This window comes from Indicator indicator, chromosome 5 (assembly GCF_027791375.1).
Source record: "Indicator indicator isolate 239-I01 chromosome 5, UM_Iind_1.1, whole genome shotgun sequence".
NCBI lineage: Eukaryota > Metazoa > Chordata > Aves > Piciformes > Indicatoridae > Indicator > Indicator indicator.
The window spans coordinates 43,772,703-43,800,698 of record NC_072014.1 but is presented as its reverse complement, the minus strand read 5'-3'; the positions used below and the strand labels follow the sequence as shown (position 1 = coordinate 43,800,698).

At 44.4% G+C, this 27,996-nt stretch overlaps 1 protein-coding gene across 1 annotated transcript in view; it reads right to left on the bottom strand.

Annotated features, from left to right (window-relative positions):
- Positions 1-27,996, bottom strand: part of LRP1B (LDL receptor related protein 1B) — a 660,028-nt gene that overhangs the window by 42,064 nt on the left and 589,968 nt on the right. The window contains exons 69-83 of the mRNA XM_054381274.1: positions 27,611-27,740; positions 26,652-26,758; positions 24,609-24,741; positions 20,619-20,741; positions 19,357-19,479; positions 18,960-19,097; positions 18,342-18,476; positions 16,887-17,006; positions 16,267-16,508; positions 11,477-11,700; positions 11,115-11,221; positions 6,990-7,106; positions 5,903-6,076; positions 5,249-5,374; positions 307-471 (exon numbers count right to left, since the gene is read on the bottom strand). Coding sequence (XP_054237249.1) covers positions 307-471; positions 5,249-5,374; positions 5,903-6,076; positions 6,990-7,106; positions 11,115-11,221; positions 11,477-11,700; positions 16,267-16,508; positions 16,887-17,006; positions 18,342-18,476; positions 18,960-19,097; positions 19,357-19,479; positions 20,619-20,741; positions 24,609-24,741; positions 26,652-26,758; positions 27,611-27,740 — 2,164 coding nt within the window. The remainder of the gene's footprint in view (positions 1-306; positions 472-5,248; positions 5,375-5,902; positions 6,077-6,989; positions 7,107-11,114; positions 11,222-11,476; positions 11,701-16,266; positions 16,509-16,886; positions 17,007-18,341; positions 18,477-18,959; positions 19,098-19,356; positions 19,480-20,618; positions 20,742-24,608; positions 24,742-26,651; positions 26,759-27,610; positions 27,741-27,996) is intronic.

Sequence of the window (27,996 nt, the reverse complement as noted above, 5' to 3'; positions counted from 1 at the left end):
GAAGAGAGAGCAAGATGTACATGGTTGGTCCAGATGTGAGTGGACCTCACCCTTTACAGTTACAATTCTGCACCTCAACCTTTGAGTCTCTGGTATTGACCACTTGCTTCCATGCTCCTTTTGCTGGGCTGCAGCTTGGTTCTGCTAAACCAGCAGGCACATGAAGGGAACCCACAACTGATGATAAAGTATGATTTGCACAGGCAAAGCAAAGAAGTTACACCATGAAAAAGATACCAGAAAGGAGGAACAGATTCGAATGTTTGCGTCATGGCAGGCAAGAGTGAGCTGCCCAGAAGCATTTACCGAGCAGGGAGGCTCCGCAGGTCCCTCCGTTCTGGCAGTAGTTGTAGCAGTGGTTGGTTTCACACCTCTCACCCGAGTAACTGGGCCAGCAGTGGCAGCGGGGGTCCCCCTTCTCATTGATGATGCACTTCCCTCCATTTTCACAGGTTAATTTACAACTCTCATCTGCAGCAAGAGCACAGAGACGTTTTCAGCATCCCCGTTTCAGAACTGGCAAAACAGAACCTCGCACCTTAAATACATCTCCAGCAAGGCAGGGGGGAACAAAATAGATCACTTTTCAAGATGGAGAAAGCAAACCAACACTTTATGCCCATGGTACTAGAAAAAAATACACACTGAGGAGACCAGAAGCACTGGGAAGGCTGCAAGGAGCTGTGCAGGCAGTGAGGCCTGCTCTAAGCCTGGGCAGCAGGGCTGGGAGCTTGCAGCCCAACCAGCTGGGCACTGTGTGTGGCACTTACACTTCATCCAGGGGATGCCATGGGAATGGTGCCCTTCTTAAGATGCAGGTTAGTCATTACACTATGGATTCTTATTTGAAACTATCATTCAATTCAAGAAAAGAATGAAAATAAAAATAAAAACATTGGTTTCATGTGGTGAATCCCAAAAAAACTTTCCAGTTCTTTTCTGGCAACCTCAGCCTTTTCCTATTGGACTCATTTGGATCTCTCTTCCACTGTCTCTGTTAACGCCCTTCTAAACTAAGCCCTATCCAACATCCTTAAAAGGAAATCATTTAGCCTTTCATTTCTCCTCAGCAATTGGTATTTGCATACTAGCTTGTTGCTCCTAAGCCATATTTTCTGACTTACTCACTCCCTCCTCCGCTGAGTCTGTAAAGCACTGAGCTGCTGCTTGCTGTTCTGCATTCACCAAGAGCTGGGGCTGTAGTGCCACCACCTTAGAGGACAGCTATGAGGTGACACAAGTTCCTGTTAGGCCAGATTCAATCTTTCTATGAAGCTCTTCTGCAATTAGAGTTATGCCTTAGAAACACTTTGATAAACAAATCTCTATTCATTTAGGTGAAGATATTGTAAGGGTTTAACACAAGGACTAAGCTGCCTGCTCCTCCAACACAAAAGGGAGAGTAAAAGTAACACACAAAACTCAGGCTTGAGATAAAGAGATATCATAATCACAATGCATGGTTACCTTAGCCAACAATCTAATTAATCTAATAATACAATGCACAATTACCTTAACTTAGCCTATTTGCAGAAGCAGCACAGTGAAGTACAGGATAAAAATCACCCAGCAGAAACCAGCAAACCAAAAATCCTCCCATGACATCAACAAAAATTAATTAAAGACTAACAGGCACAGACTGCTCAAACATCCAGATAACTGTAATCCTACAGAACCAGACAAGCTCCTTTCCATCCCAAAACGTGCTTTCAGCAAAAAGAGCTTCCCTTTCTCACACAGCAAAACAAGTCCTGTGGAGCCAGACTGCTTCCTAAGTAATGAAGCATTTGAGCCTGCATGGCTTTTAACAAGAGGGACACCACAGACACATAGAATCCTTCAGTAACAGCCACCAGCTGCAGATGTTCTGAATTAATCTGGTCTAGTTAAATGCTACTGACAGAGTCAAGGCTCTCCTTAGTCCTGTATTTGTTGAGGTCTAACACTAAGACAGGCACACCAAATCCTTTTTCTGGATGCTTAGAGAAACACATTGCATTTGAAGTGCAGCATTTAGGAAGGCTGGATATCCTCAAGCTGAGTGGTTCTCTCCAGCAAGGACTCTGCAGAACCCAGCAGTGTAACTGAATATGCAGCACACCACTCTTTGGATGCACCCAAGTGTCTCTCTCCTGCCTGTGCATCCCTGTCCTTGGCAGGGTCTGGCTGCCTTCAATTATAGACAGTGCTGAGATGATGCAGACAGGTAACTTGGGATCAAACCTACTTACAAAGCGCCTGGGATATGATAATAGAATCCCAGAATGGCCCAGGCTGGAAGGGACCTCAGAGCTCATCTCCTCCAACCTCCCCACCATGCCCAGGGACACCTCTCAACCAGACTCAGCTGCTCAAGGTCTCATCCAGCCTGGTCTGCAGCACCCCCAGGCAGGAGGCAGCCACAGCCTCCCTGGGCAGCCTGTGCCAGAGTCTCACCACCCTCCTGCTCAAGAACTTCTTCCTCAGCTCCACTCTAACCCTGCTCTGCCTCAGCTTCAAACCATTCCCCCTCAGCAAAAGTCCCTCTGCAGCCTTCCCTTCAGCTATTGGAAGAAAGATTAAGCTGAAACTAGACACCAAATTTAAAAGTTATCCTGAGGGACTGTGGCACTTCATTCTTTCAGGTGGTTTACAATAAAAATACGGAATCCCATCTGCACTTCAGTATTGGTATCCACTGTGGTTGTACACATCTGGTGTAACAAAGCTGCTTTGTAGCTGGGAGTTTGAGGATGCCTCAATGTTTTATTTATTGGAGTGGTTCATTAAGTCCTTTGATGTTCCATGAACTATTCTTCAGTTACTCATTACAGAAATTGTTTAAATGGATAATGTAGCATGGCCTATTGAGAAGAAGGGCTATTTTTGTTTTGCTTATCTTATCTGTTTTACTTATCATTAGTCATGAGTTTATAGAGCAGAACTTGGTAAAACTAAGTAACATTGAAGTACAGACAAGTGTTCATTTTTATGACCCTTACTCATTGCACATCAAAAACATGGTAAATTCCTCTGTTAGAGTAAATCCACACAAGATAGAAAATCTGGGGGAAAAAATAAGAGGAAATGAATACAGATTGGGAATTAAAGAGAAAAATGTAGCATCAAAGGAGATTCTTCTGCCCCTCTGATCTGCCCTGACAAGACCACACCTGGAATATTGTGTCCAGATTTGGGCTCCCCATTTCAGGAGAGACAGGGACCTGCTGGAGAGAGCTATGAGGATAATGAAGGGACTTGAACATCTCTGCTATGAAGAAAGACTGAGAGCCTTGTGGCTGTTTAGTCTGGAGAGGAGAAGGCTGAGAGGGGATCTGATCAATGTCTATCAATACCTGAGGGGTGGGTGTCAGGATGAAGGTGCCAGGCTCTGTTTGGTGGTGCCCAGTGCTGGGACAGGGAACAAGGGATACAAGCTTGAATTTATTACAACACTTGGTTGTTTTAATAAATTCAGCTTGAAAAAGCCAGATCACACCCAAAAGCTGTTTCTCATCAGCTGCTGAAGCAGCTGTCTGAAGCAATCTGGCTTCAGCCTTACAGAAAGCCACTGAGGATTCAGTATTTAGAACACCTCCCATTGCCTAGGCATCCTCTGCCTATCAATTCAAGTTTACAACTAGCAGAGAAATTTAAAAACCTCTTCAGATCTGTCTCTACTAAAAAATTCTCTTCCTGAAAACTCTAAGGTGGCCTCATCCCTTGCCCCACTAGGAAAAGTGCAGCATGACTGCAATGATGGCTTCAAATTGCTACCAGGCACCAGTGAGAACCATTATTCTTTCATCAGCCTTTCTTCACCACCTAGGCAGTAACTAGAGGCCATTTGGAACAATTTTCAGGTGATGTACAAGAGCAGGAAATCTTGACACGCACCCATGTATGTCTCAGGTGAACAAAGAGCTGAGCCTTGGAGGAGCAGGAGGATGCTCTCTGAAGACAAGGACTGAAAGGTCTCAGGAGTTACAAGCCTTGGGCAGCATACCAGTGCTTTCTGTTGCACCTGCTTCAGTCACATCCCTTCTTCGCCAGCAGTGGAAACCAGAGGTAAACCACTTGATAGCTGCATAACTATGGTATTGGTAGGTGTTCAGCCAAGGGTAATAAATGCTCCATGTCCTGGGGGTTTGCCACAGTACAGTGTAGCACATAGTGCTACAAGTGCTACAAGTGCGTTCCACACAGTGCACTCCTGCCTAACAAACTCATTCCTGGGTTCTGCTGTCCATATTGTTTACCTTTCTAACTTCACCTTAAATTTCTTAACAGTGAAAAAGAAAGGCTGCCAGACAGCTTTATTAATACCACACTAATATACTCCACAGTGTAACTACAACAACATTATAAACTAAAACACAATCAGGTTAATTCAATATTTAAAGACTAGGCAGCATAAACAGGTGAGATTTTCTCCATGACTTTACAGCTAAATTAATTGCTAAATTCAGCTTTTGAAGTACCGAGTATCTCACCAAATTATGCAGTGCTTCCAGTTCTGAGCCTGGAATTAAACATTAGAAAACCATCCTAATAAATTCCTACTTCGCATACACATAAGAAATCCTGCTCCATGCTTTCTAGAAACTCTTAAAACCCAGGCTGGCTAAGGATTCATTTCAGCAGTCTGACCACCTTAGATGTGGTCTCAGAGTGGGAATGGTTAATAATCTTCTAAGGAAAAGATCTTTTTCTCTTCTAGAACATAGCAAGTACTTAGTAGCTCTTACCACAAAGTCTGGTTTCTGCTTCTAGATATTAGCCATTAGAGATGCTACTGAAAGATGTAATTTTAGATAAATAGATTTCAGCTGGTTTTCTTCTTTTTTTTTTCTTGTTACTTCAAAGTAATTGTTCTTTGCCTATTGCTGCAGCCTAAGCAAAGGTGTTTCTTGATGGCCTTTAAGGTTTTGTTTTGTTTTTTCCTCCTGGCTGGATAATGTTTAATTTGGAACCCAAAATGCTTCAGAGCTTTTCAAACTTCTTCTGGTCAATATACATAGCCATTTACTTTGAAACATCCTCTTGTAATCAGTTCAGCTGAAAGATCATTTCTCATTTTTTATGCATATAAACAGTTTTTATCAACCAAGGATTTCATTTCTTCACATTTTGTTTCCATTTCAAATCAGCAATATCCATCTCAACTAACTTCACTAAACTCCTGACTCACAGACTGCCCAGCTCCTTGCAATGCCCACAGCTGAGTAGCTCTTTATTTTCTGGTTCTCATGCAGTTTTCAGTACCCACCTAAGAGGCTCTGATCAATGCATGTTCCATTCACTAATGATTTTCCTTCTGGACAAGCACAGGTTGCACCAGAAGGGTTGAGCAAGCAAATGAATTCACAGGTCAGGTCCAAGCATGGGTTAGGCACTGTTTAAAAAGACAAAATATTAACAACGTTGCTGTTTGTTTGTTTTCAGAATTATACTGTTCTAAAACTAGCAAAACAATAAATAACCAGATATAGAAACATTCTGATTCACTTCCAGCTACCAGGATATCAACAGCCGAAAGCTAGTGAACAGACTCAAACAGCAGTGCAAGACTCATACAGGGACAGAATTGATTCCAGTAACAACAACAACAAAAAAGTATAGGCAATATGCAGTCAGAAACCTCATCTGGCTGTGGATAGAGACATTTGCATTCAGCTCTCTCCTCATTATTTTATATCTCATTTACAATGCAGGCACACAAGGCAAACATTTGTCCAATGCTCTTTTAAATTAGAGAAAAAGGCATCAAGCTATCTGAATTGAGCTGATATACAGAAATAAGGCAATCTATCTGCAGTTTGTCCAATCAAGCTCTACTTTGTATTGGCACAACTTGCTTTTATTGTGCCTCCCCAAGGTGAGCCTGCTCAGCATTGAGTTTCAGGTAATTATGCTTACTCACAGTCCATTTGTTTGTAGCGGTGCACAATCAAGGCACTCTTTGCTTTAGCAACATCCACACTCAGGTATTCCACCAGGCTCCTGCCAAATTTGTGCACTTTAAATGCTCCATTTTTAGGACCTGCTCCATAGATGTAATCCTCAAAAATGTCAATTCTGTGTGGATGCAGCAAACCTTCAATAAAAAATGGAAAACAAGCACCACTGTATCTGCTCATTGTCACATAATAAATTTAGTAACAGCTCCAGATCTGGTTTTGCAATTCCCACCTAAAGACATCAGAATGCTGACAACATGTTCTGGACCCACAAAGATTGCCCTCTAAAAAGCAGCCTTCTTAATAGGAACTCATGGTACAAGCAACCAAAATCTCCAGCTTTGTGTTAGCTTTCCACACAATTCAGCCTCAGAAACTGGTTGATTATTGAAAAACAAGGAAATCCTACAGTAATAACTGCTCAATGGGAACAGACTTAGGGACAACACTTTACCTGGAAGTAGGTAGCAAGGAAGAAACAGATTACTATGCTGATCAGAAAAGACCAGCCAAAACATTTCTTCAGCTCCTCAACATATCTGAAATGCCAGTTTAAGTAATTTCACCAGATTATTTTAAAGCTAAAAGCATCCACAGCCACCATGAGCAACTTATTCCAGAGTCTCACCACCCTCCTACTGCTGAAGAACTTCTTCCTCAGCTCCAGTCCAAGCCTGCTCTACCTCAGCTTCAAACCATTCCTCCCCTTGGCCTGTCTCTAGACACCCTCTGCAGCCTTCCTGCAGGATCCCTTCAGCTACTGGCAGGCAGCTCTAAGGTCCCCCCAAAGTCTTCTCCAGGCTGAACACCCCCAGCTCCCTCAGCCTGGCCTCACAGCAGAGCTGCTCCAGCCCTTGGATCATCTTTGTGGCCTCCTCTGGACTCACTCCAACAGCTCTGTGTCCTTCTACTCATGTAGATAATCCCTGAAGTCTCCTCTAACAAAAAGCAAGTAATAGTATTTAACAATCACAGCCTTTTGCTTGCAGAGTTCCTCTGAAGAGTGCAACTTCAGGCAACTGGGCTGCGGTGGAAACAAACTCTCCATACCTTGCTTGGTGCTGACGGAGATGACCGAGTCGGAGCCGTCAAAAAGAACACTGCCGATGACGGACAGCTCAAAGTCTGCCCAGAAAAGACGCTGGCTGAACTGATCCACCACCAGACCTGCACAGAACAGAGAAGGTCCAACAGCTACCTAACACCTGAGACACAAAGATTCATGCTTTTGTGCAACTGTCCCTTTTGATGCCCTTCATACTCCCGTGAACACAAAATGTGGTGACAGGAAAAAAACAAAGCAGGACTTGAAAGTAAGGAGACCAAAATGTAACAGCTGCTGCTTAAACCTCCCCTGGAGGCAACCCTGCCTACCTTCTTCCTTTACTTACTCTTCCAAGGTCAGTACCTTTTCAAACCCATTATCCTCAGCAGGCAGGGATATAAAACAGGTGGGAATTAAACATTGACTCTAATCCTGTAATTTGCTCTACCCATAAAAGATCTCCATCAAGTCAGTAGATCTCTAAGCAGCAGCACCAGTGACCACACGGCAAAACCAGATGTCCACATTCCCTCCAGTCCCCCTAACCCAGCCTGTGTTCCACAAGTATTTCATTGTCTTCTTTGTGTTATCTCCAGTCCTTCCCATGCAGTAATTCCTACAGAATCAGAAGGTTGTAATTGCACCAGTGCTGCAAGACTTGCACAGCAGTGTTGGCAGCTGAAGCTGTTCACATCCATAGGAAAGGAGTGCACAGGAGTGGGTGACTGAGAGCATACCTGAGAGCAGAAGACAGACACCATTGTGGCTACCCAGCCTCTAGGCAACAACTAAACTGGGGGATGGCTGACACCCTGCCAAGCTCTGCTGCCATCCAACAAGCCCTGGGTGAAGGGGAACCTCATGAAGTTCAATAAGGACATGTGCAGAGTCCTGGGGAGGAACAACACCAGGCACCAGTACAGACCAGGGGTTGTCCTGCTGGAAGGCAGCTCCTTGGAGTGCCAGTTCTGCACAGGACAGCAATGTGCTGTTGTGACCAAGAGAGACAATGGCATCCTGGAGTGCACCAAGAAAAGCGTCGCCAGCAGGGCTAGGGAGGTTCTGCTACACTCTACTCTGCCCTGCTGAGACCACACCTGCAATCCTGTATCCAGTTCTGGGCTCCCCAGATCAAGAGAGTTAGAGACCTGCTGGAGAGAGTCCAATGGAGAGCTATGAGGCTAAAGAAGGTGCTTGACCATCTCTGCTGTGAAGAAAGACTGAGAACTCTGGGGCTGGTCTCTGGGGCTCTGGAGAGGAGAAGCCTGAGAGGGGATCTGATCAATGTCTATCAATATCTGAGGGGTGGGTGTCAGGATGAAGGTGCCAGGCTCTGTTTGGTGGTGTCCAGTGATAGGACAAGGAGCAACTGGGACAAGCTGGAACCCAGGAGGTTGCACCTCACCATGAGGAGACTTCTGTATGGTGAGGGTGGCAGAGCCCTGGAGCAGGCTGCCCAGAGAGGTTGTGGAGTCTCCTTCTCTGCAGACTTTCCAAACCCACCTTGATGTGTTCCTTTGTGCCCTGCCCTGGATGACCCTGCTCTGGCAGGGGGCATGGCCTGGATGATCTCTGGAAGTCCCTTCCATCTGTGGTTCTGTGAAATGGCTGCAGCAAGCAGTCCATGATCAATATCATTAATATGCCATTTTAGGGCATGTAAAAAACTTCAGTCTGAAAAGCTATAAACTAATTTAACTCTGAGCTTTTGAAGTAGTGATGTCTTTTTAATAAGGATAGGGAAAAGCATGGGGGTGTGTGTTTGTTGGTTTTCCTATTTATGTAAGTAGGTAAATCAGAAGAAAAATACTTCAAAAGAATAGTAAAAATACTCCTCCTAAGTTAACAATGAATCAGCTGCAGATAGATGAGAGGAGGTGGAGGAAGTCTGATGCAAAGACCTGTGAAATGTTTGCAACTCAAAACCCAACCAACCAAACAAAGAAATGAACAAAACCAACAACCAACCCCCTTCCAAGCAAACAACAAAATCCCCAAACCTCAGTGGGAGTCAGGCATAGAGAGAAAGAGAATAACTTCTGGTGACAGATAGTCACAATGTCAGCTCTGTGTGACACATGGTACCTGCAAGGGGGACTAGTTTAGAAGCAGTCTCCACCCTCCTGCTTTAAATTATTCTTTGCATTTTAATAAGAACATTTCAATATCAATAATAAATAAATGTCTCTGACAGTACCAGAGATACCACAATGGAACAGAGTGCTTAGTTTTGTTTCACCCACACAGCACCCCTGTGACAGTTGTTTTTATGCACACCCTGGGAAGTCAAGCCCTGAACTCTCAGTTACTTGAAATTGGAAAGGCTTAGTCATGGATTTAAGAGCAATGGAACACAGAGGTTTAGAGTTCTTCATTCTGCAGGAAATATTAAAAGCTTGGGCTCCTTCCTTGCCCTCACACAGCCCCAGATTGTTAGAGGTTGGAAAGGACCTCCAGAGATCATCTAAGACCAACCCCCCTGCCAGAGCAGGGTCACCCAGGGCAGGTCACACAGGAACACGTCCAGCTGGGCTGGGGAAGTCTCTAGAGGAGGAGACTACAGAGCCTGCTCCAGGGGTCTGCCATCCTCACTGTAAAGAAGTTTCTCCTCATGTTGAAGTGAAACCTTCTGTGTTCCAGTTTGTATCCAGTTTGTTGCTTGTCTTATTATTGTGCACCACCAAAAAGAGCCTGGCCCCCTCCACTTGTCACCCTCAGGTATTGATAGACATTGATCAGATCCCCTCTCAGCCTTCTTTTCTCAAGACTAAAGGTACAGAGACATGGATATGCATGAAACATCTGGAAAAAAATGAAGAGCCTTCATAAAGGTCTACTTTCTACCAGGAAGTAAAGGAGGAAAGCCACAGAAGGATGTCACAGAAGTGTTTACAGGCAGTAGATACAGAAAATGAAATACTATGGCAAGGCATCAGTGAAATTCCCTCTTTGCCAAGTCTGCTCACTTTTTGGTAATTCTGCTCATTTCATTCGTTTTCATTCCATTCACTCTTGCAAGGAAAGTTATGCTCCTTAGGTCAGTAAGAAGCACAATAGTGATGATAAAAACCATGTAGCCAATAGTAGATTATATAGGAGCCTTCTGATCAGACTAGTAAGCAGCAGAGCTGAGATCAACTCCAAGCTCTGACCTAAGGAGCATAACCTTCCTCTCCTCAAAGCTTTCCTCATCACCTGTGTGATTTCAATCCAGTCATGTCAAAAGGTTTCCTTAAGGGATGAGTGTAATCTGCATACCAACACCACCAGCCTGTCTTAGCCTGGCACACAACAGTCTGTTAAGAAATTATTCCTCCTTGCTGTGATAGTGGCAGCTTCTAAGATGCTTAGGTATTCAGAGGGCATCCTCTTGAAAGAAACCTGTGCTTCAAGAGGGCTGCATACCAAAGGCAGGCAACCCATCATTTGCAATGCAGTAACAACCAATTGTCATTGTAAGCCTGGAGAAACATCAAATATTGCAAGAGAAAATAGGTCAGGAACAAATCATTTGTGGTTTGAAGACAGGATGCTGTTATTTGAGGGAGACATTTCCTTCTGGATTTACCAGTCCCTTTGCAGTAAACATCACTTTTACCCTGCCAGTGGAGTCTTAAGGGCAGGGCAGAAGATCTCAGCATGCCCTGTGCACTGTCAAGCTTCAACACAGTTCTGTAAAATACTGAGATAATTAAGCTGTTACTCCTTTGAATCCTCTGAGCTTGGTTTAGACTCTTATGCAGTGTATTCAGGCAGCAGCTAGAAAGGCTGGGAGGTTTCATAGGCATTCTTAGAGCTGTGTCTCACCACTAAGTGGTGTGCTCTTCATTGATCTTGCTTGAAGTTTTGTTCACTTGAAGCTTTGAGGTGTTCCTGAACAAATCATGTTTTAACTGATTACACAGAGAGTCCTTGGCTATTGCTTGGACAAATCCTAACACTAAGCTTTGGTACATGTCAACAGGACTTAAACTTTGGCATCATTTGAAAACAGAGTGAGAATTTGATTAGTAACTGCATAGGAATATCCAGCATACAGATCTCAAAATGCTGAGACTGGAATTCAGCCAATAAATCCACACTGAGCTAGCAAGTGCCACTCAGTCAGGACACCTGGATCAGCTGCATACCTGTAGGCCTCTGCAAATTCTTCTGAACCAATATCCTTCGCAGAGTACCATCCATGGAGGACTCCTCTATGTGAGAGCGATCCCCAATGACTGTCCAGTACATCATCCTGCAAGTACCCAACACAAAAACCGAGTTAGGTGCCTGCACAGAACCTCAAAACACCAATACTAAATTATTCTGAGCCTTTCAGCCTGCTAGAAGGATAGGAGATAAATGATCCTGATTTACTACAGCTAAATTGAGCAGCAATGTTCAGGAAATGACTTGGGAAAGTGTAGAGATCTGCAGGCATCATTTTATTCCTCTTACTCTGCAGTTTTGTCCGAATGCAAGAAAGAGAGCAATGCTGAGGCATACATACCCCTTCCTAGGGTTTACAGCTATGGCATATGGTTCTCCTGCCATGCTCGTGAGGAGTCTCGTGCAGTTAGGTCCATTCAGCTGTCCTACATTGATGGAGTATCTCAGGCTAGTCCAGTGGGTGGTGTAGTAGCTGAACCAATGCATTCTGGAGTGATCAGTCCAGTAAACATTCCCAGCAACCCAGTCAACAGCAATGCCCCGAGGCCTTTTGAATTCTGGACACTAAAAGGAACAGATGTTGAAGTCAGCTTTACAGAAGTGACCTTTCACAGCAGCTGCACAGTTTGTGTAACTTTTTCCAGTTAAGTAACTTTTGACTTTTAACAGGGTGAGCTACTTAAACAGGCTGCATTGGGAGGACACAAATTCCACCTGCAGGGGATAGGCTGTACAAGAATTAAGTGACAGTTCTCTTGCCTGGTGACACAGTTACAGCACTGTTCAGTGCAGGAGAGCCAGGCAAAGGCTCACAGGTGTTTTCTCTAGTCTAAAAGTACCAACACTAAGAAAAAGCACTTCAGCCATCAACACAGAAGCAGACAAATGTTATAATCCCTGATTCAGAAGTGAAGAATGAAGAATTAAGGTTATACAGCCACTATACTCCATGCAGGATGATGCAGCTCACAGCCCTCACTGAAAATGAGACCATTATGAGGGATGGCTGCTGAGCGGCCTGCTGAGGTTAAAATAAAATCACAGCACCCAGAAAACATCACAAAATTACCTCTGCTACTATGCAGCTGGAAGGAAATTTTAAACTGTTTCTCTTCCCTTGCTGTTAACTGTCCCTGTGTTCCAACAGGGTTAAAAGCAGAGTTAGTGCAGTATTCAGCTTCACCTATACAATCCTAGAAACATGGAGTCCTAGAATGGCTCAGGTTGGAAGAGACCTCAGAGCTCATCTCCTCCAACCTCCCCACCATGCCCAGGGACACATCTCAACCAGACTCAGCTGCTCAAGGTCTCATCCAGCCTGGCCTGCAACACCCCCAGGCAGGAGGCAGCCACAGCCTCCCTGGGCAGCCTGTGCCAGAGTCTCACCACCCTCCTGCTCAAGAACTTCTTCCTCAGCTCCACTCTAACCCTGCTCTGCCTCAGCTTCAAACCATTCCCCCTTGGCCTGTCTCTAGACACCCTCAGCAAAAGTCCCTCTGCAGCCTTCCTGCAGGGTCCCTTCAGGTCCTGGCAGGCAGCTCTGAGGTCCCCCTGGAGCCTTCTCTTCTCCAGACTGAACACCCCCAGCTCCCTCAGCCTGGCCTCACAGCAGAGCTCCAGCCCTTGGATCATCTTTGTGGCCTCCTCTGGACTCACTCCACAGCTCTGTGTCCTCCTTCTGCTGGGGACACCAGAACTGGAGGCAGGATTGGAGGTGAGGTCTCAGCAGAGCAGAGTCCAGGGGCAGAATCCCCTCTCCTGCCCTGCTGCCCACACTCCTCTGGCTGCAGCCCAGCACACAGCTGCCTGCTGGGCTGCATAAGAAGCAAAAGAGTCTTGACTGATAATATCTTCCAACCAAAATGCTCCTCTGACTCTATGCTTCTGTTTCTAATATGAATGCAGCTTATCATAAAAACTTCAAGAGGCAGATGAGCTAAATACAGAGAGAGCTGTCTGCCTCTTTACCTGTAATGGCATCAGGTTACATCATGGCCAATGATGTCTGTTCCCTGACAAAGGTAGGGAATGCCAAATTCTACTACACTACAAATCAGCAAAGAAAGTCCCCAAATGACTTGTTTTCCTCAGGTGCCAGAGTTCCCTAACACCACAAGACATCCAGAGCCTATTTTCATCATAACATAGAGGTCACTTCATTCTCTAGGTGAAATAATTTGACTGCAAGGGCAAATTTAGATAATTCCTTGCTCAAAACCTTTAATTCAGCCAAAATTGTCATAGAATGCATGTTCTAAGGCTATAAAGAACCCTGACTTTTTGTTAAAGCAGCAAAACAAACCACTCTATTTACAAAATAATAGTTCTTTAACAACAGGGTCACAGCCATCTGTTAGAAGTTAAACCAAAACAAACATCCTCATCCTCTGTTATGAAACGAGGATCCTGGCAGCAGATACCACAAAAGGCAGCACTGGGTGCACCAACCTCTTCTTGCGTTTGTTACAGTATTCAAGCAGTGCTCATGTCAAGGACAGGACCCACAAAAGGTATCTGCAGATAAGCCCAATCCAGACTCCTCTGAACTCTGGCAGTGCTCAGGCACCTGTGCCAAGCAGCCCCTTGCGCCTGGACATCCATCCTTAAGGTCAATGGCAGCAGCCTACAAGGAACCAACCACTCTCTTTGAAGGAGACTGATCAGCACTCATGGACAGCACAGTCCTTTGCTTGACTTTGGGCTGCTCAAGAACCACCTTACACAATAAGGCTGCTGCTTTGGGAACCTGGCAAGCACATGGAGGGAGTTACCATGCAGGTGAAAGATGGTCCCCAAAAAGAGGGTGGTAGAAGCAGATGAGACAAAGGAACATCCTAAAAACACTCTGAAACAAGGCTGGAGGTTTTATCAACAGTGATCCTTTCTCATACTTCTCAGCTGTACAGAAGAAGTGAAAGTCCAGTCATGCTGGAGTGCATATGAAACACTGAATGAATGAGGAGAGAAGCAGGAGAAATGGAAGCAGGCTTCTGGTATAAGAAGTTAAAATAGGAGAGTAAAAAGCAGTAGCTGGTGCCCTGACTGAGTAATTCTCAGTTGTGTTCATTAAGTTTCAGCTTAGCTCCATCTTATTTCTGATGTCTTCTGCATGCCTCCTAGCTGTCTAGGAAAAACTGCTTAGTGCAAATGAGCTTTTACCTAATAGCTTATTTGGATTATGTTAATTCTGCATACAGAATCAGGATGAAAATAACAGGAACAGAATCACAGCCCCCATTTCCTGCAGTCATTTCAGCCCCCTCTGATGCTTATTAGATAAATCGTGGTTTGGAGACACTCTGCACGACCACAGACCAGGTCAGCTTGACAGCTGTAGATCAGAACTGCTGCCTGGTGTGAAACCTTCTTTAAAGGTAGATAATAATAATAATAATAATAATAATAATAATAATAATAATAATAATAATAATAATAATAATAGAAACAAACAAACAAAACATAGAAAACCAGCAGCCCCAGTTTGGACTTAGAAGCCATTTGATGTAACAGTGGATTACAGATAAATATTCAACCCCTAACATTGAATTTGGCTGAGAAAATAGGTTACAGCTGCAGCAGGAACCATCACCTTGCACTGCATTGTAACACAGGCAGACTGAAGAACATCTAATTTCTATCAAAAGCACAAGTGAAGCAATATCTGCTCTGTTTACAGATGGTTTTAGTGTGGCATTGCTGTGGAATGGAATAAAGCACAGATTTTTGGTTGCTTAAAATCTCCTCATTAAAAACAGGACATTAGCTAATCAGGCCCTGTTAGGACAGTAAAAATAAAGGGAAAACAATATTAGACAACTTGTAGACTTCTGCTGTGCAAACCAGAGAGTGTTCCTAGACAGCTGAGCAGTGCAATAGGTGCAATGGTTCACCAAAGTATCACTTCTCTCACACCTAAAACCCCCAAAGAGCTGATTCCAGAAGGAGAAGGTCTCCTAAGCACAGAAACTGTCTCCACACAGAGCTATAGCTTCCAGACAGAACCAGAAATTAATGCTGCTTAGACAAAACAGCCTGGAAATTGCTTCCATTCCCAGGTGCACTGAAGTTCACTGGGTCTGGGGCAAGCACTGGGAGCATCTCTGTGGATGTATCAGCAGGGTGGTCAAGGCTCCTCATTAAGCTCTTGCACCAATGGGACTGGAGCAAGCTGCTCATATCCTTTCTGGGTACATTTCAAAACCTGTGTCTTCTCTTCCTGTTACAAGGTGCAATTATTTTAATGTTCAGCTTTGTCTTCTCCCAGCACCTGAGTTGGAAGTGGCAAGTCAATCTGTGCTGAATATCCACCTCAGATAACTCAGGTCTCAGTCTCCAAGGGCCATGCCAGTGAACACCTGCTGCACCAGTGAGCACCAGTTCACTCAGAACAGCTTATCCCAATGGAATGCAATCTTTTCCTGCACCTGTCAATAAACTCTGAAGAGTTGATATTTACTATTTCCTTTTTTAATGCTTCAATCTGCACCAAGCCTAAACCCCTTTTCATAGAAAAAAACAACAACCAGAGATACTTAAAGCTATTCTCTGAGGAAGGCTCTTGATATGCTAATTCCATGGAGCAATTTCAGTCGAGATGGATTCTTGCATTAATGTAATTACCTGAAAATGCAGGTGACTTTGTTCAGGTTTACTGTCCTGATTTGCACATCAAAGTCTAGATAGAAAAGTTCTAATGTAACCTTTGAAAACTTAGCCATTTAAAAAAACTTGGATTAAAAATTGAGGAATTCTCAAGCTTTTCAAATCCAAATTCAAGTGATGATGTTACAGAGATACTCTGAAAGCAATTAACCCACTGATCAGCTAGACACAAGTAAACAATATTGGAGGCTTCATGAAACAATGCCTGGAAAATATTCTGAACAGTTTAATCATGGAATGGCTCAGGTTGGAAGGGACCTCAGAGATCATCTACTCCAACCTCCCCACCATGAGCAGGGACTCAGCTGCTCAAGGCCTTGAACACCCACAGGGAGTTCCATCCACAACACCTCTAGAGCACTTGACCAATATCTTTCTCAGACAGACATCTGCTGTTATAGACAATCAGAAGAAGAAAACACATCTAAAGGAATCTGGGTGATGAAATCCCTGATGTTGGTCACTTACTATCAAGCCACTGCTGCTCTGCCTCCTCTCTCTGTCGTGGAGTTTTCGGTAGAAAATCCCTCCCGGATTGAATTGAGTGCTCCAGACAATCATGTCTCCTTGAAAATATGCATCCATCCCAGTTATCCTTGAGTTGTGCTCAAGATGTGAGATCTGCTGAAGCACATCACTGTAGTTGAATGGATATGCAAAACCCAGGATGTCAGTGTCATTAGCAACATAGAGAACTTGATCTTCAGAGCCTAGGGATTATTGTAACGAAACAAAAATAAGGTAAATGTCAACTGCTGCAGAATTAGTGGGTTTCACTCAAGTAGCTTATAGATGCTTAGCTGATATAATCTTTATCTTAATCCTTATTTTGATTGTTGGAGACGGCAAAAACACACTCTAAGCAATAAAGGCAACTCCTCAATCTCTGAGGAAGAGGATAAGCAATCAGAATTTACTCTATGCTGAGAGGAAAGCTAAAGCTGAGTGTTCTTGAGAATGATTCCTGGGCAGAATTCATGAATTACTGATCTCAAAATAAATTCCAGATGCAACACCTCCGTGTTCCCAGCCATGCACAAACCAGATTATTTAGTGCTGTCTCTCTGGTTTGATATTTCCAGCCTTACCTTTTGCTATGCAACTGTTATTCCACTCCTTATAATTTTTCTCACAGGCACACTTGTAGGAGCCCTTAATGTTACTGCAGTGTTGGGAGCAGACACCAAACACCATGCACTCATTGATATCTAGAAGGAAAAGAATTGCAGTTTATCCACCTGGAGTTTAAAACACTGTTTGAAGAATCACAGAACCAAACAGATGAAAAGGAGCTTGTAATCACTGGCAAGTCTTGCAGCAGCAAGCAGCAGCCTCCTGCAGTTATCACTGAGGTTATTTCTGCTGCAATCAATGTAGCCCAGAAAGAATTTTATTTCTCCATCCCTGCCATATCAGCCTATTAGAGACCAAAATCATCATCAGAGACCAAAATCAACTTTAAGAATCAAGATGCCTGTTACAATCATCTTCAACCTGTGTCTGCCAGAGTCAGTACTCCATGCAAAGCTCCTGAGTTTAGCTTTTTGTGAAGAGCCAAACCCTGCAGTTTGGGTATGCAGGAATGGAATGGACTCCCTCTGCTAGTCCCACTGAAGCAATCTCTATCCCTTCCTGTTAAGTTACTGCACACCAGCAAGAAAATTATTTTCCAGTCCACTCTGTGGGGAGATAGATTTGTGCTTTCTGATCAGCTCTTCCATGATAACAACTGTGTCATCTTCTGTGACAGCACAGCATTAGATATATTCAGACTGCATTTCATACGGAATTTTATTTTCAATCTGTTTATTTTCATTTCAGTTTAATTTTATGCAGCTTCATTATTTTATGTGTCTCAAATTACTCTTGTATACCAATTTAAATTTAAATGGAGAATCACAGAATGGCTTAGGTTGGAAGGCAACCTCAGAGTTCATCTCCTCCAACCTCCCCACCATGCCCAGGGACACCTCTCAACTACACTCAGCTGCTCAAGGTCTCATCCAGCCTGGCCTGCAACACCCCCAGGCAGGAGGCAGCCACAGCCTCCCTGGGCAGCCTGTGCCAGACTCTCACCACCCTCCTGCTCAAGAACTTCTTCCTCAGCTCCAGACTAAGTCTGCTCTGCCTCAGCTTCAAACCATTGCCCCTTGGCCTGTCCCTAGACACCCTCAGCAAAAGTCCCCCTGCAGCCTCCCTGCAGGATCCACACTTTAAATACCCATTCCAAACACTCAGGTAAATAATCTACTGGACCTTAAATCTCACCTTTACTCCTTAAATCATAAAATTATTTAGTGGTCTGACATGAACCTTTCCAAATTCACCACCACTGTTAATCTTTGATAACCTCTCCAGGTAAAACACATAAACTTACATCCTATACATCCCTTCAGTTTCTTCTCTTGATATCCTAATCCCATAGCTATGAAACAGTTTCCACTCTGCAGAAAGAACTCTGTGATGGGTTTCTACTTCTCCAGCACAGGAAGCTGACCATGCAGTTGACTTTTAGTGCAAGGGATGAAGGAAAAGATCTGTACCTTCGCATTGCCTGTTCCTCCTGTTTCTCTGAAAGCCAGTTTTGCAGCGACACAGCAGTGAAGTATTGGTTTGGTTACAGAAGGCATCATCTCCACAGGGATTAATGTTATCCTCACAGGTATATTCTGTGACACCTAAACACAAGCCAAAAGTCTCAAAAAACCCACTACTGACAGCTTTGTCTCAACTGTTAAAATAGAGACGTAAAGTAAAAACAACCAAGAAGAAATATCTCTTTCTGTTAAAGAAGTGGATTTTAAGCAATTCTATGACATTATCTGCCCTAGATATGCATACATATTGACAGCAGTTCATTGACACTTCATTGCTCATCAAGACTTCAGCACTGAAATTTATCTTGTTGCAGATATGAAAAAAAAAACACAATCAATAGTAAACTGCATCCAGAACCACTCTAAAATCTCCTGCAGTTTGAACTGCTGTAAAATTTGCCTTCCTCTTGTGGCATATCAAATAAAATTAAATCATTTTTTCAACCAAAAAACCCCAAATGTTTTGACTTCTGTGCTGCTGAGTAAGTTTTGCATAGCTGAAAGCCTCGGTTAATTATTTCTCTCCTGCTACAACCACCAAAAGGTAACTTGTCAGCCACTCACTTATTTTGCAGTCTTGCTCATCTGAACCATCTCCACAGTCGTCAAACCAGTCGCACTGTAGCTCCATGGGGATGCATTTCTTATCAGTGCAAGCAAATTCATCTTTTTTACATGGTCTTGCTCTATATGTGATCTTATCTAGATAATTACAAATTAATAAGAGGAGCAGAAATCAGCATTTAAGAGTCTCAGATAATTTTAGGCACACACAGATGGGAACAGCCATGAAGCATTAAGTGACTGGAAAACTATTTCAAGCTGAATTTCTTTCAGTGTCCCATTCTGATCTACTAACCTCCAGCTAAGCTTTACTGAAGGACAAGCAGATCTCTGTAACCAAGTTTGCCTTGGAGTTGTTTTGTCTGATCTGAATGCCCTGAAAGGTAATGGCACCTACCGCAGTGATCCTCATCCGAGTTATCCCCACAGTCATCGACCTGATTGCACATCTGCTCAGGGCGCAGACACACTCTGTTGTTCCTGCATCTGTGTGGCCTCGTTGGAGGGCATGGGAACTTGACTGCATGATGGAAAAGAGAATCAGCTGTTACCCAGCCTGGACCTTCTTGAGCACCTCCTTCTCAAAGCAAGAGGCAGGCAGGGGCACACGTTTGCACTTGGCACATGAAGGGCATCTGAGTTGAACGGCTGGTACAGAACAGAGCAGGCCTTCAACAGTGCCTGCTGTACAAGCTCTGCAGTTAGGGAAGGAGACCCTTGTGTGGGACAAGGGCAATTGCACTTCAGTTTGAGTTCAGAAAAATCATAGAACTGGTTGGGTCAGAAAAGGCCTCCAAGATCATCAAGTCCAACCATCAATCCAATACCATCATGGCCATTAAACCCCCCATGTGCCCTGGCCACATGCTTCTGGAACACCTCCAGGGGTGGTGACTCTACCACCTCCCTGGGCAGCCTGTTCCAACCCCTGACCACTATTGCAGGAAAGAAGTTTTTCCTAATATCATAGAATTAGTCAGGGTTGGAAGGGACCACAAGATTCATCCAGTTCCAACCCCCCTGCCATGGGCAGGGACACCTCACACTACATCAGGCTGGCCAGAGCCTCATCCAGCCTGGCCTTAAACACCTCCAGGGATGGGGTCTCAACCACCTCCCTGGGCAACCCATTCCAGGATCTCACCACTCTCATGGTGAAGAACTTCTTCCTCACGTCCAGCCTGAATCTCCCCACTTCCAGCTTTATTCCATTCCCCCTAGTCCTATCACTACCTGATATCCAATCAGGCCATCTCCTCTTGTCCCATCACCTGATACTAAGACCAACCCCCACCTTACCCCAACCTCCTTCAAGGGAGTTGCAGTGAGCAACAAGGCCTCCCCTCAGCCTCCTCTTCTCCAGACAGAAATAAATATGACAGAAATAAACCACATAAGGTGTGATGTTTACTGGTGATCAATACTTCACTGGAGAAGTGACTTTTTCCCATCTGTGCATTTTCTACAAAAAAGATTAATTTCTCACAAATATCTTCTCTGAAATTACTCAAACAGCAATACCAGAAAACCACATCCCACATTTTGAACTGAGCTTGCAAAAGGTAAGGACAACTTGGAGGCACATGTCCTTCCCTATTTATATTACAAGTCATCTCTTGCTTTACTACAAGGAGAGCAATGAAAAATGTAAGGTCCTACCACACATCTCAGCAACTTCGTCAGAGTTATCTCCGCAGTCATCCTCACCATCACAAACCCAAAAGTGCAGCTTGCAGAGAGAGTTGTTGCACAGAAATTCATCAGCTCTACAGATATTTCCTCCTGGGAGGACAAAAGGAAGACAGAGAAAGCCCAGAGGGAAACAGAAAGACAAAAGAACATCAGTGTCTGATAACATGAGTGCAAGCACTCACCACAAGCTATCTGCAGAGAACAGCACTCATGGCAGAACTCAGTGAACAAAGCCCAAATTAAAGGGTGGAGAGCAAACAGAAAAATTGATCTCTTCCTTGGCCATACACTTCTGCCACTTTCTTTCCATGACTTAGCCAGGAATCACCCTTTGGCCTGACTTAATAGGGGAGCTGCCAAAGACCCTAATAACTCAGCACGTTCTGCTTGCATCTGGCCAGGAGGTGCTTCGACTGTTTTGCTGTCTGAAACTTCCTTGGGGGATGCTGCCTTCCAGAAGAGAACTGCCTGGGCCCATCAGTAATTTGTGCCACCAGGGAACAGTGCAAACCAGAAGAGAGAAACACAGACAACCTTGTGAAAGGCCACTTCAGGCCAGGGTTATTGTCTCCCATGAATGTCTTATCCTCTACCTGCTCCTACTCTCTCTGAGCCACACATTGTATTCAGAGGAGACAAAGGCTCTTAGCCATAAGGTAGCACCTTCTCCTGAGCAATAAAAGGCTTGGCCAGGCTTGTCTCATCCCCAGCAACTATAAACTCTGTAACTGAGGAAGACCTAGCACAGGCACAGAGCAGATTAAGCCTCTGACAGTCTTCTCTTTTCTGGAACTTCTGAAATTTCTCATGAGGATATTTCACAAACACAGAATGCAGCCAGAATAAAATCTTTCCTGCAACTTCAGTACTGATTGACTCATCTAACAAAATGGAACAGAGGGGCAGAGAAAATGGTTTAAACTGGACTGCTCAAGTTGTAAAAATTGGTTCAAACTGACTCAGTTTTAATGTGTGCAGCAGAAAGAATTTTGTTTCAAAATTATGGCTATGGTTTATGATAATCAATGATCACAGAAGCCCAGAATGGCTCAGGTTGGAAGAGACCTCAGAGCTCATCTCCTCCAACCTCCCCACCATGGCCAGGGACACCTCTCAACCAGACTCAGCTGCTCAAGGTCTCATCCAGCCTGGCCTGCAACACCCCCAGGCAGGAGACAGCCACAGCCTCCCTTGGCAGCCTGTGCCAGAGTCTCACCACCCTCCTACTCAAGAACTTCTTCCTTGGCTCCACTCTAACCCTGCTCTGCCTCAGCTCCAAGCCATTCCCCTTTGGCCTGTCTCTAGACACCCTGATGAATGCTGTTAAGGAAATTTCTGGCAATGAATTTTCTCTATAACATGTTCTTCTGGTAGCTGAATTCTCACTTTCCTGGGAGGAGTAGACTATAAAAGAAGTAAAACTGTACCTGCAGAGGGGAACCTGAAATTGTATACACCACCACCCAAACTGGCACTGTGGCTTACCCCAGTGTCTTGCTCCCACCCTGACAGTTAGATCAGGCTCCAGTGGCTTTTTGCTTATTCATTCAGTGCCCTGTTCACACTCCATTGAAGTCATCAGAAGGCTTTATGCTGCTAATAAAGGGTTCAGAATGGGTTTAATTCTTTATTTTTTTAATTTTTCCAGAAAATTAATTTGCATTAAATCCCCACAGAGAGTGAGAGAGTTGGGAACTCTCACCCTGTGGTAGCTAATATAATTCACTGCCATTGCAAACCTCACTTCTGAGCATCAACAGAAATAGCCTTTCTAATCACTATCCCAGGGAAAATCTATACAGCTAAAGCATTCTTCAGGCTGAAAGGCATGAGTATAAATAATTGTGTGTGTAATCATAACATAACCATCATTCTAGTTGGATAATGAGATTGAAAAGAGCTCTGCACAGTGGGCTGCAGATAAATATGATGGAGATTGGTTTAGAACGCTGCAGAAAGAAACTCCATTTGTGTTAGCTGCATTTCCAGCGATGAAGAAATGAGTGATCAGGCAGATAAACTGGCACTGGTTTCATGGCATTGCTCTGCCTGTCAGAATTCTTTTACAGAACCAATTCCCATACAAAAAATCATAATTGTGACATAAATACAAAGTATTATAGACATAACCAACTAGGCAAAGTGCTGCTCATTGCATTAGAAGCAATTTGCAGTTCACAGCAGCTCCCTTATGATACCCAAAGAATAATGTGGGCCTCAGATAAAATCCACATCTGACTGCTTACACTTCATTGGCTTTTACAGAGATAGGCTGATGCTACAAAAGCAGTTTTAGAACAGACTAGAAGGGGTTTGGAACTTGGTTATCTGACTTCTTCAAACAATTCATTCTTCAACAAACACTTCCAAACAGCATTTTTGTCCTTTTTGCATCCAAACCCCTCTACAGCATCCCTCCCATCCAGACCCCTCTACAGCATCCCTCCCATCCAGACCCCTCTACAGCATCCCTCCCATTCAAAGACCTCTACAACATTCTTCACATTTTCTTTATGTTCTGGTCTCTCTTTTAATTTTAAATCACCCCACACAAGTTCTTTTTTCCTCCAAGTAGTGGTAAGTGTTAACAGACTTATGACAAATTAAGGGGAGGATATTTTACTCTGCAATTGTTTGCTTCATGCCTGATGATTAGCACTTACTATTGTACTGCATTATGCTTTTGAAGTGACACAGATATCACGATTGTAGATGACTAACAAAAAGAAATGCTCACTTCAAAGAAAAGAAAAACCTAGGAATAAAGCAAGAGGCTGCCAAGATGCTGAGTAAAAGTTTGCTTTTGATAAGACATTCAGTAATCTGAGTGAGAAGCTCTGTGTTTGTCACCATTGCTGAACAGCTACCACTTGTTAAGAGTTTTGTGCAGTCAAACTGCTAGTGCCTGGCAGCTGAAGCAAGGTTCAGGAAAAAATAAAACACCCAAACACCCAGAAAAACAACAAAACCCCAACCCAACTAACCAAATAAATAAACAAACAAACCAACAACACAATCCAAAACAAAACACACACAAAAAAACCCCAACCAAATCAAAACAAAAAACGCCCAAAGCAAACAAAAAAGCAACCAAAACAAAAAAAAAACCAAACAAAAAACCCAATCAAAATGAAAACAAAAGAAAACAAAAGAACCCAAATCAAAAGCAAAAAACCCAAAAAAAGGAACCCAAATCAAAACAACCAAAAAAACCCAAACCAAATGAACCCTAAACAAAAAACCCCAAACACCCAAAAAACTCCAACCAAAACAAACAAAAAACCCAACCAAAATACAACCCCCTAAAAAACCCAACCACAAAATCACCCCCAAAACGCAACAAACCAAAACCAAACTCCAAAAAAAGCACCACCAAGAAAACCAGCCACACACCCCTTCCAGCAGCAACTCTGAGAGGTCAATCAGCAGAGGTATTTCTCAACTATGCATTTGAAAGTCTGAAAACAGTGTTTAGCCTTATGTGAGCTACCTGATGTGCAGAGCTCTGCTCTCCAAGGAGAGCCACATGTGGTTCTCTGGGTCCTGGTGGCTGCACCATTTCTCCTCCACACAAACAAACAGCAAAGTGGGCTCTGCAGAGGACTTCCTTAGCAATGTTTCACTACATTGCTTGGCTTTGTAACTTACTGCTACTATAAAGCTGTAAATTAGCTGGACTTGTAGCCAGCTTCCCTGATGAGGCAGATGTGCTGCCAGTGGGAACACAGCCCTTTGGTCTCTGGGGAAGGAACCAGCCTGAAGGAACAAGGAGCTCTGAGGCATACACCATGCAAGCTTTGCTTCGCCCTGCAGATCGCTGGGGAAGCTGCTGAGCTGCCTCTGTCAAGGGAGATCACAGAGCTTCCATCACTCAGCACAGCCAGGGCACCACTAACCTCTGAGGTGTGTTAACACAAACCTAACAAAGCAAGCCTCTAGGAGAAAAGTGTCTCTTGCCTTGGTCACAGTTTTCTTCATCGCTGCCATCCACGCAGTCATGGATGCCGTCGCAGAGCCACCTGATGGGGATGCAGTGGGCCTTGTTCTTGCACCCAAACTGATCCTCCCTGCACTCTGTTACACAATCCAGCTGTGGCAACATAGAGAGGCAACAAGGATTCAGGAATGGCAACAACAACAACAACGTGTTCAGACAAGCCTAACACAATGTTTCCCAACACTGTTTTGCGTGGCCCTGCGTATTTAATACACTGAAGTTGTCCCTGACGTCACAAAGGGCAATTTAAGGAGCTACTGAAGTGCAAGGGAAATTGTAACCACACCTAAAGGGTCTCAGAGAATCACAGAATGGCCTGGGTTGGAAGGGACCTCCACAGGTCATCCAGTCCTGTGCAGTCAGCAGGGACATCCCCAACTAGATCAGGTTGCCCAGAGCCTTGCTGAGCCTCACCTTGAGTATCTCCAGGGATGGGGCCTCATCCACCTCCCTGGGCAACCTGTTCCAGTGTTCCACCACCCTCATGGTGCAGAACCTGTTCCTAGCATCCAATCTAAATCTGCTCTGCTCTACTTTGAAGCCATTGCCCCTTGTCCTGCCCCTGCAGGCCTTTGCAAACAGTCCCTCTGCATCTTCCTTGCAGCTCTCTTCAGGTACCAGCAGGTTGTTATGTTCTGCTATTGCTTCTTCACTTGGCTCTGTATTGGCAAGGCAAACAATTTGCCTTTCTGAAGTCAGCTGCATGACAAGAAGTGACACTGGACACAAGAACAGTCAGTGCCAACTGGCTCATAGCCACAGTGATCAGCACCAGAACCCTCCAGAGTGGGCTGTCTTCACCTGCACTGTGTAGCAGCCAAAGCTCTGGTGTCCTTCATCCTGAGCTGGCACCTTTCTGGCTCTGAGATACAACAACTATTCTTGTTCTTCCTGAAGTTGTTCATGGAGGTGGTAGCCTTAAAACAGTGATACCAACGGTGTAGCAGGTAAGAAGCAAGGCATGGCATGAAGGCTTAGAGAGGCTGAGGTGCCTGCTAGGATTATGTTAGATCAATCTAGGGGACAGAGGGAGTCAAGTGTGCCACAAACTTCTCCACGATGCCAGTATGGAGTACTTGAAGCAAACTTCCCCAGAGCCAGACTCAGGTTTTGACTTAGGGGAAGCAAATGTGTCTCCTCTAAGAGATGGCCACAGAGCAAACAAACACAATGCAGTGTAACTAAAATCATGTAACATAAAATCAGTGCAACCAAAACCATGGGGCAAAGTTATCTGATAGTGTTCAATGAATAAAAACACCAAAGCCATTGGCCTTTTTCACAAGATCACAGGGTTGGAAGGGACCTCTGGAGATCTTTCAGTCCAACGCCCTTGCCAGAGCAGGACCATAGAATCCAGCACAGGTCACACAGGAACACATCCAGACAGGACTGGAAAGGCTCCAGAGAAGGAGACTTCACAAGCTTTCTGGGGAGGGCTCTGTGACCCTCACAGTGAAGAAGTTACTCCTCGTGTTGAGGTAGAACCTCCTGTGCTGTAGTTTATCTCCATTTCCCCTTGTCCTATCCCAGGGTGCAGCTGAGCAGAGCCTGTCCCCTCCCTCTGGACCCCCAGCCCTCAGATACTTATAAACATTTATTAAATCCCCTCTCAGTCTTCTCCTCTCCAGACGAAACAGCTCCAGGGCTCTCAGCCTCTCCTCACCAGGCAGTGCTCCAGTCCCTTCAGCATCCTTGTAGCCCTCCCTTGGGCTCTCTCCAGCAGATCCCTGTCCCTCCTGAACTGGGGAGCCCACAACTGGATGCATTATTCCAGGTGAGGTCTCAGCAGGGCAGAGTAGAGGGAGAGGAGAACCTCCCTGGATCTACTGGCCACGCTCCTCTGAATGCAACCCAGGATCCATTGGCCTTCTCGGCCACCAGGGCACATTGCTGACCCATGCATAAGATGCTATCCACCAGGACTCCCAGGTCCTTCTCCAGAGGGCTGCTCTCAGAGCTAAAGGTGTCAGACAGGAGTGTGAAGAGCAGCAGTCAGCTACCTCATCAGATCCATCAGCACAGTCATACTCTCCATCGCAGCGCAGCGACGCCGGGACACAGCCTCCGCTGGCACACACGTACTCACGAGAGGAGCAGGTGGGAGATGCTGGGGACAGACACAGAGCTGAGCATGAACAAGGAGACAAGTTCTAGATAAGGTGTCCACAGTGCCATGGTTTGCACCTGGTGAACATGGGGAGCAAACCTGCGTTTGTAGCCACCAGAGCTATTCCCAATGTTTGTAAACTGCAAGGAAGCACAGGACAAACCCTACCGGCTGTGTCCTGCAGCTAAATTAGCTCACTTAAGCTAAATTAGCCCAGTTCAGCTAATGTTAGAAAGTGCACAGCATCACAGCTAAAAATCAATACATGTGAAGGAGTTTCATTTCAAATACAAGGGAGGTTTGTCCTAGGCTGCCATCAGTTCCACCTGTCTAGCTGCAGCTGGCAAGAAAAAAATCCCTGTAAAACAAACAACTGTGGTTTCCAATCAGTGAAATGGAAAGAAACCCAACCAAAACCAACAACAATAATAATCTGCTAGAAAAAATCTTTGCATGAGGACAATTCAACTTTGAATGAACATCAAAAAGAAAAAAAAAAAAAATCACCCAGAGACACTTCATTAAAATGCCAATTCCTGCAGTTTTCAGAGCATTTGAGCTGCTGAGCATACATTACCAAATTATATAGATTCTATATATTATATAGAATCAATTTTATATTTTTTTTTTCATTCTATAGATTAAATACTATTCCCTATATTGCACAGCTGGACAGAAGCAGGGTTTCCAAAACACAAGCAGGAAGACAGAATGCTCCAAATTCAGAAGACAGAACCCTTTAGATTTCCTTGCATTCCTCCCTATTTCTCATGCCCAAGGAACCTTGATTCCTGTTTCATTCTGATTTACCCCTTGGTTCATTTTATTTCTCAGCATGATTTAAACCAGTACCTGGTTCACAATTCCTCTCATCATCCCCAAGTTTGCAGTCTTCATGCCCATCACATTTCCACTTTGCTGAGATGCACTGCCCATTGGAGCACTGGAACTGGTCTCTGGAGCAGCCTGTTTCACAGTACCTCTGGTACAATCAAACAAGGCAGAGAAGAGATCAAGGGGTTAACACCAGTGCAGGAACCACACAGCTGATCACAGAAGCTGTGGCCTGCACTACTGCATCCCATGGAATAGAGGAATGCCTTGTGGAATAAAATCTGTTTGGAGCTGTGATTCATGAAGGGTGGCTTGCACTCTCTAAGTAGGTGGGAAGCACCTTTCTGCTCTGTGCAGAAAGAGTCCCAAGGAGGATATAAAACATTTCCAAGATGGGAAGAGGT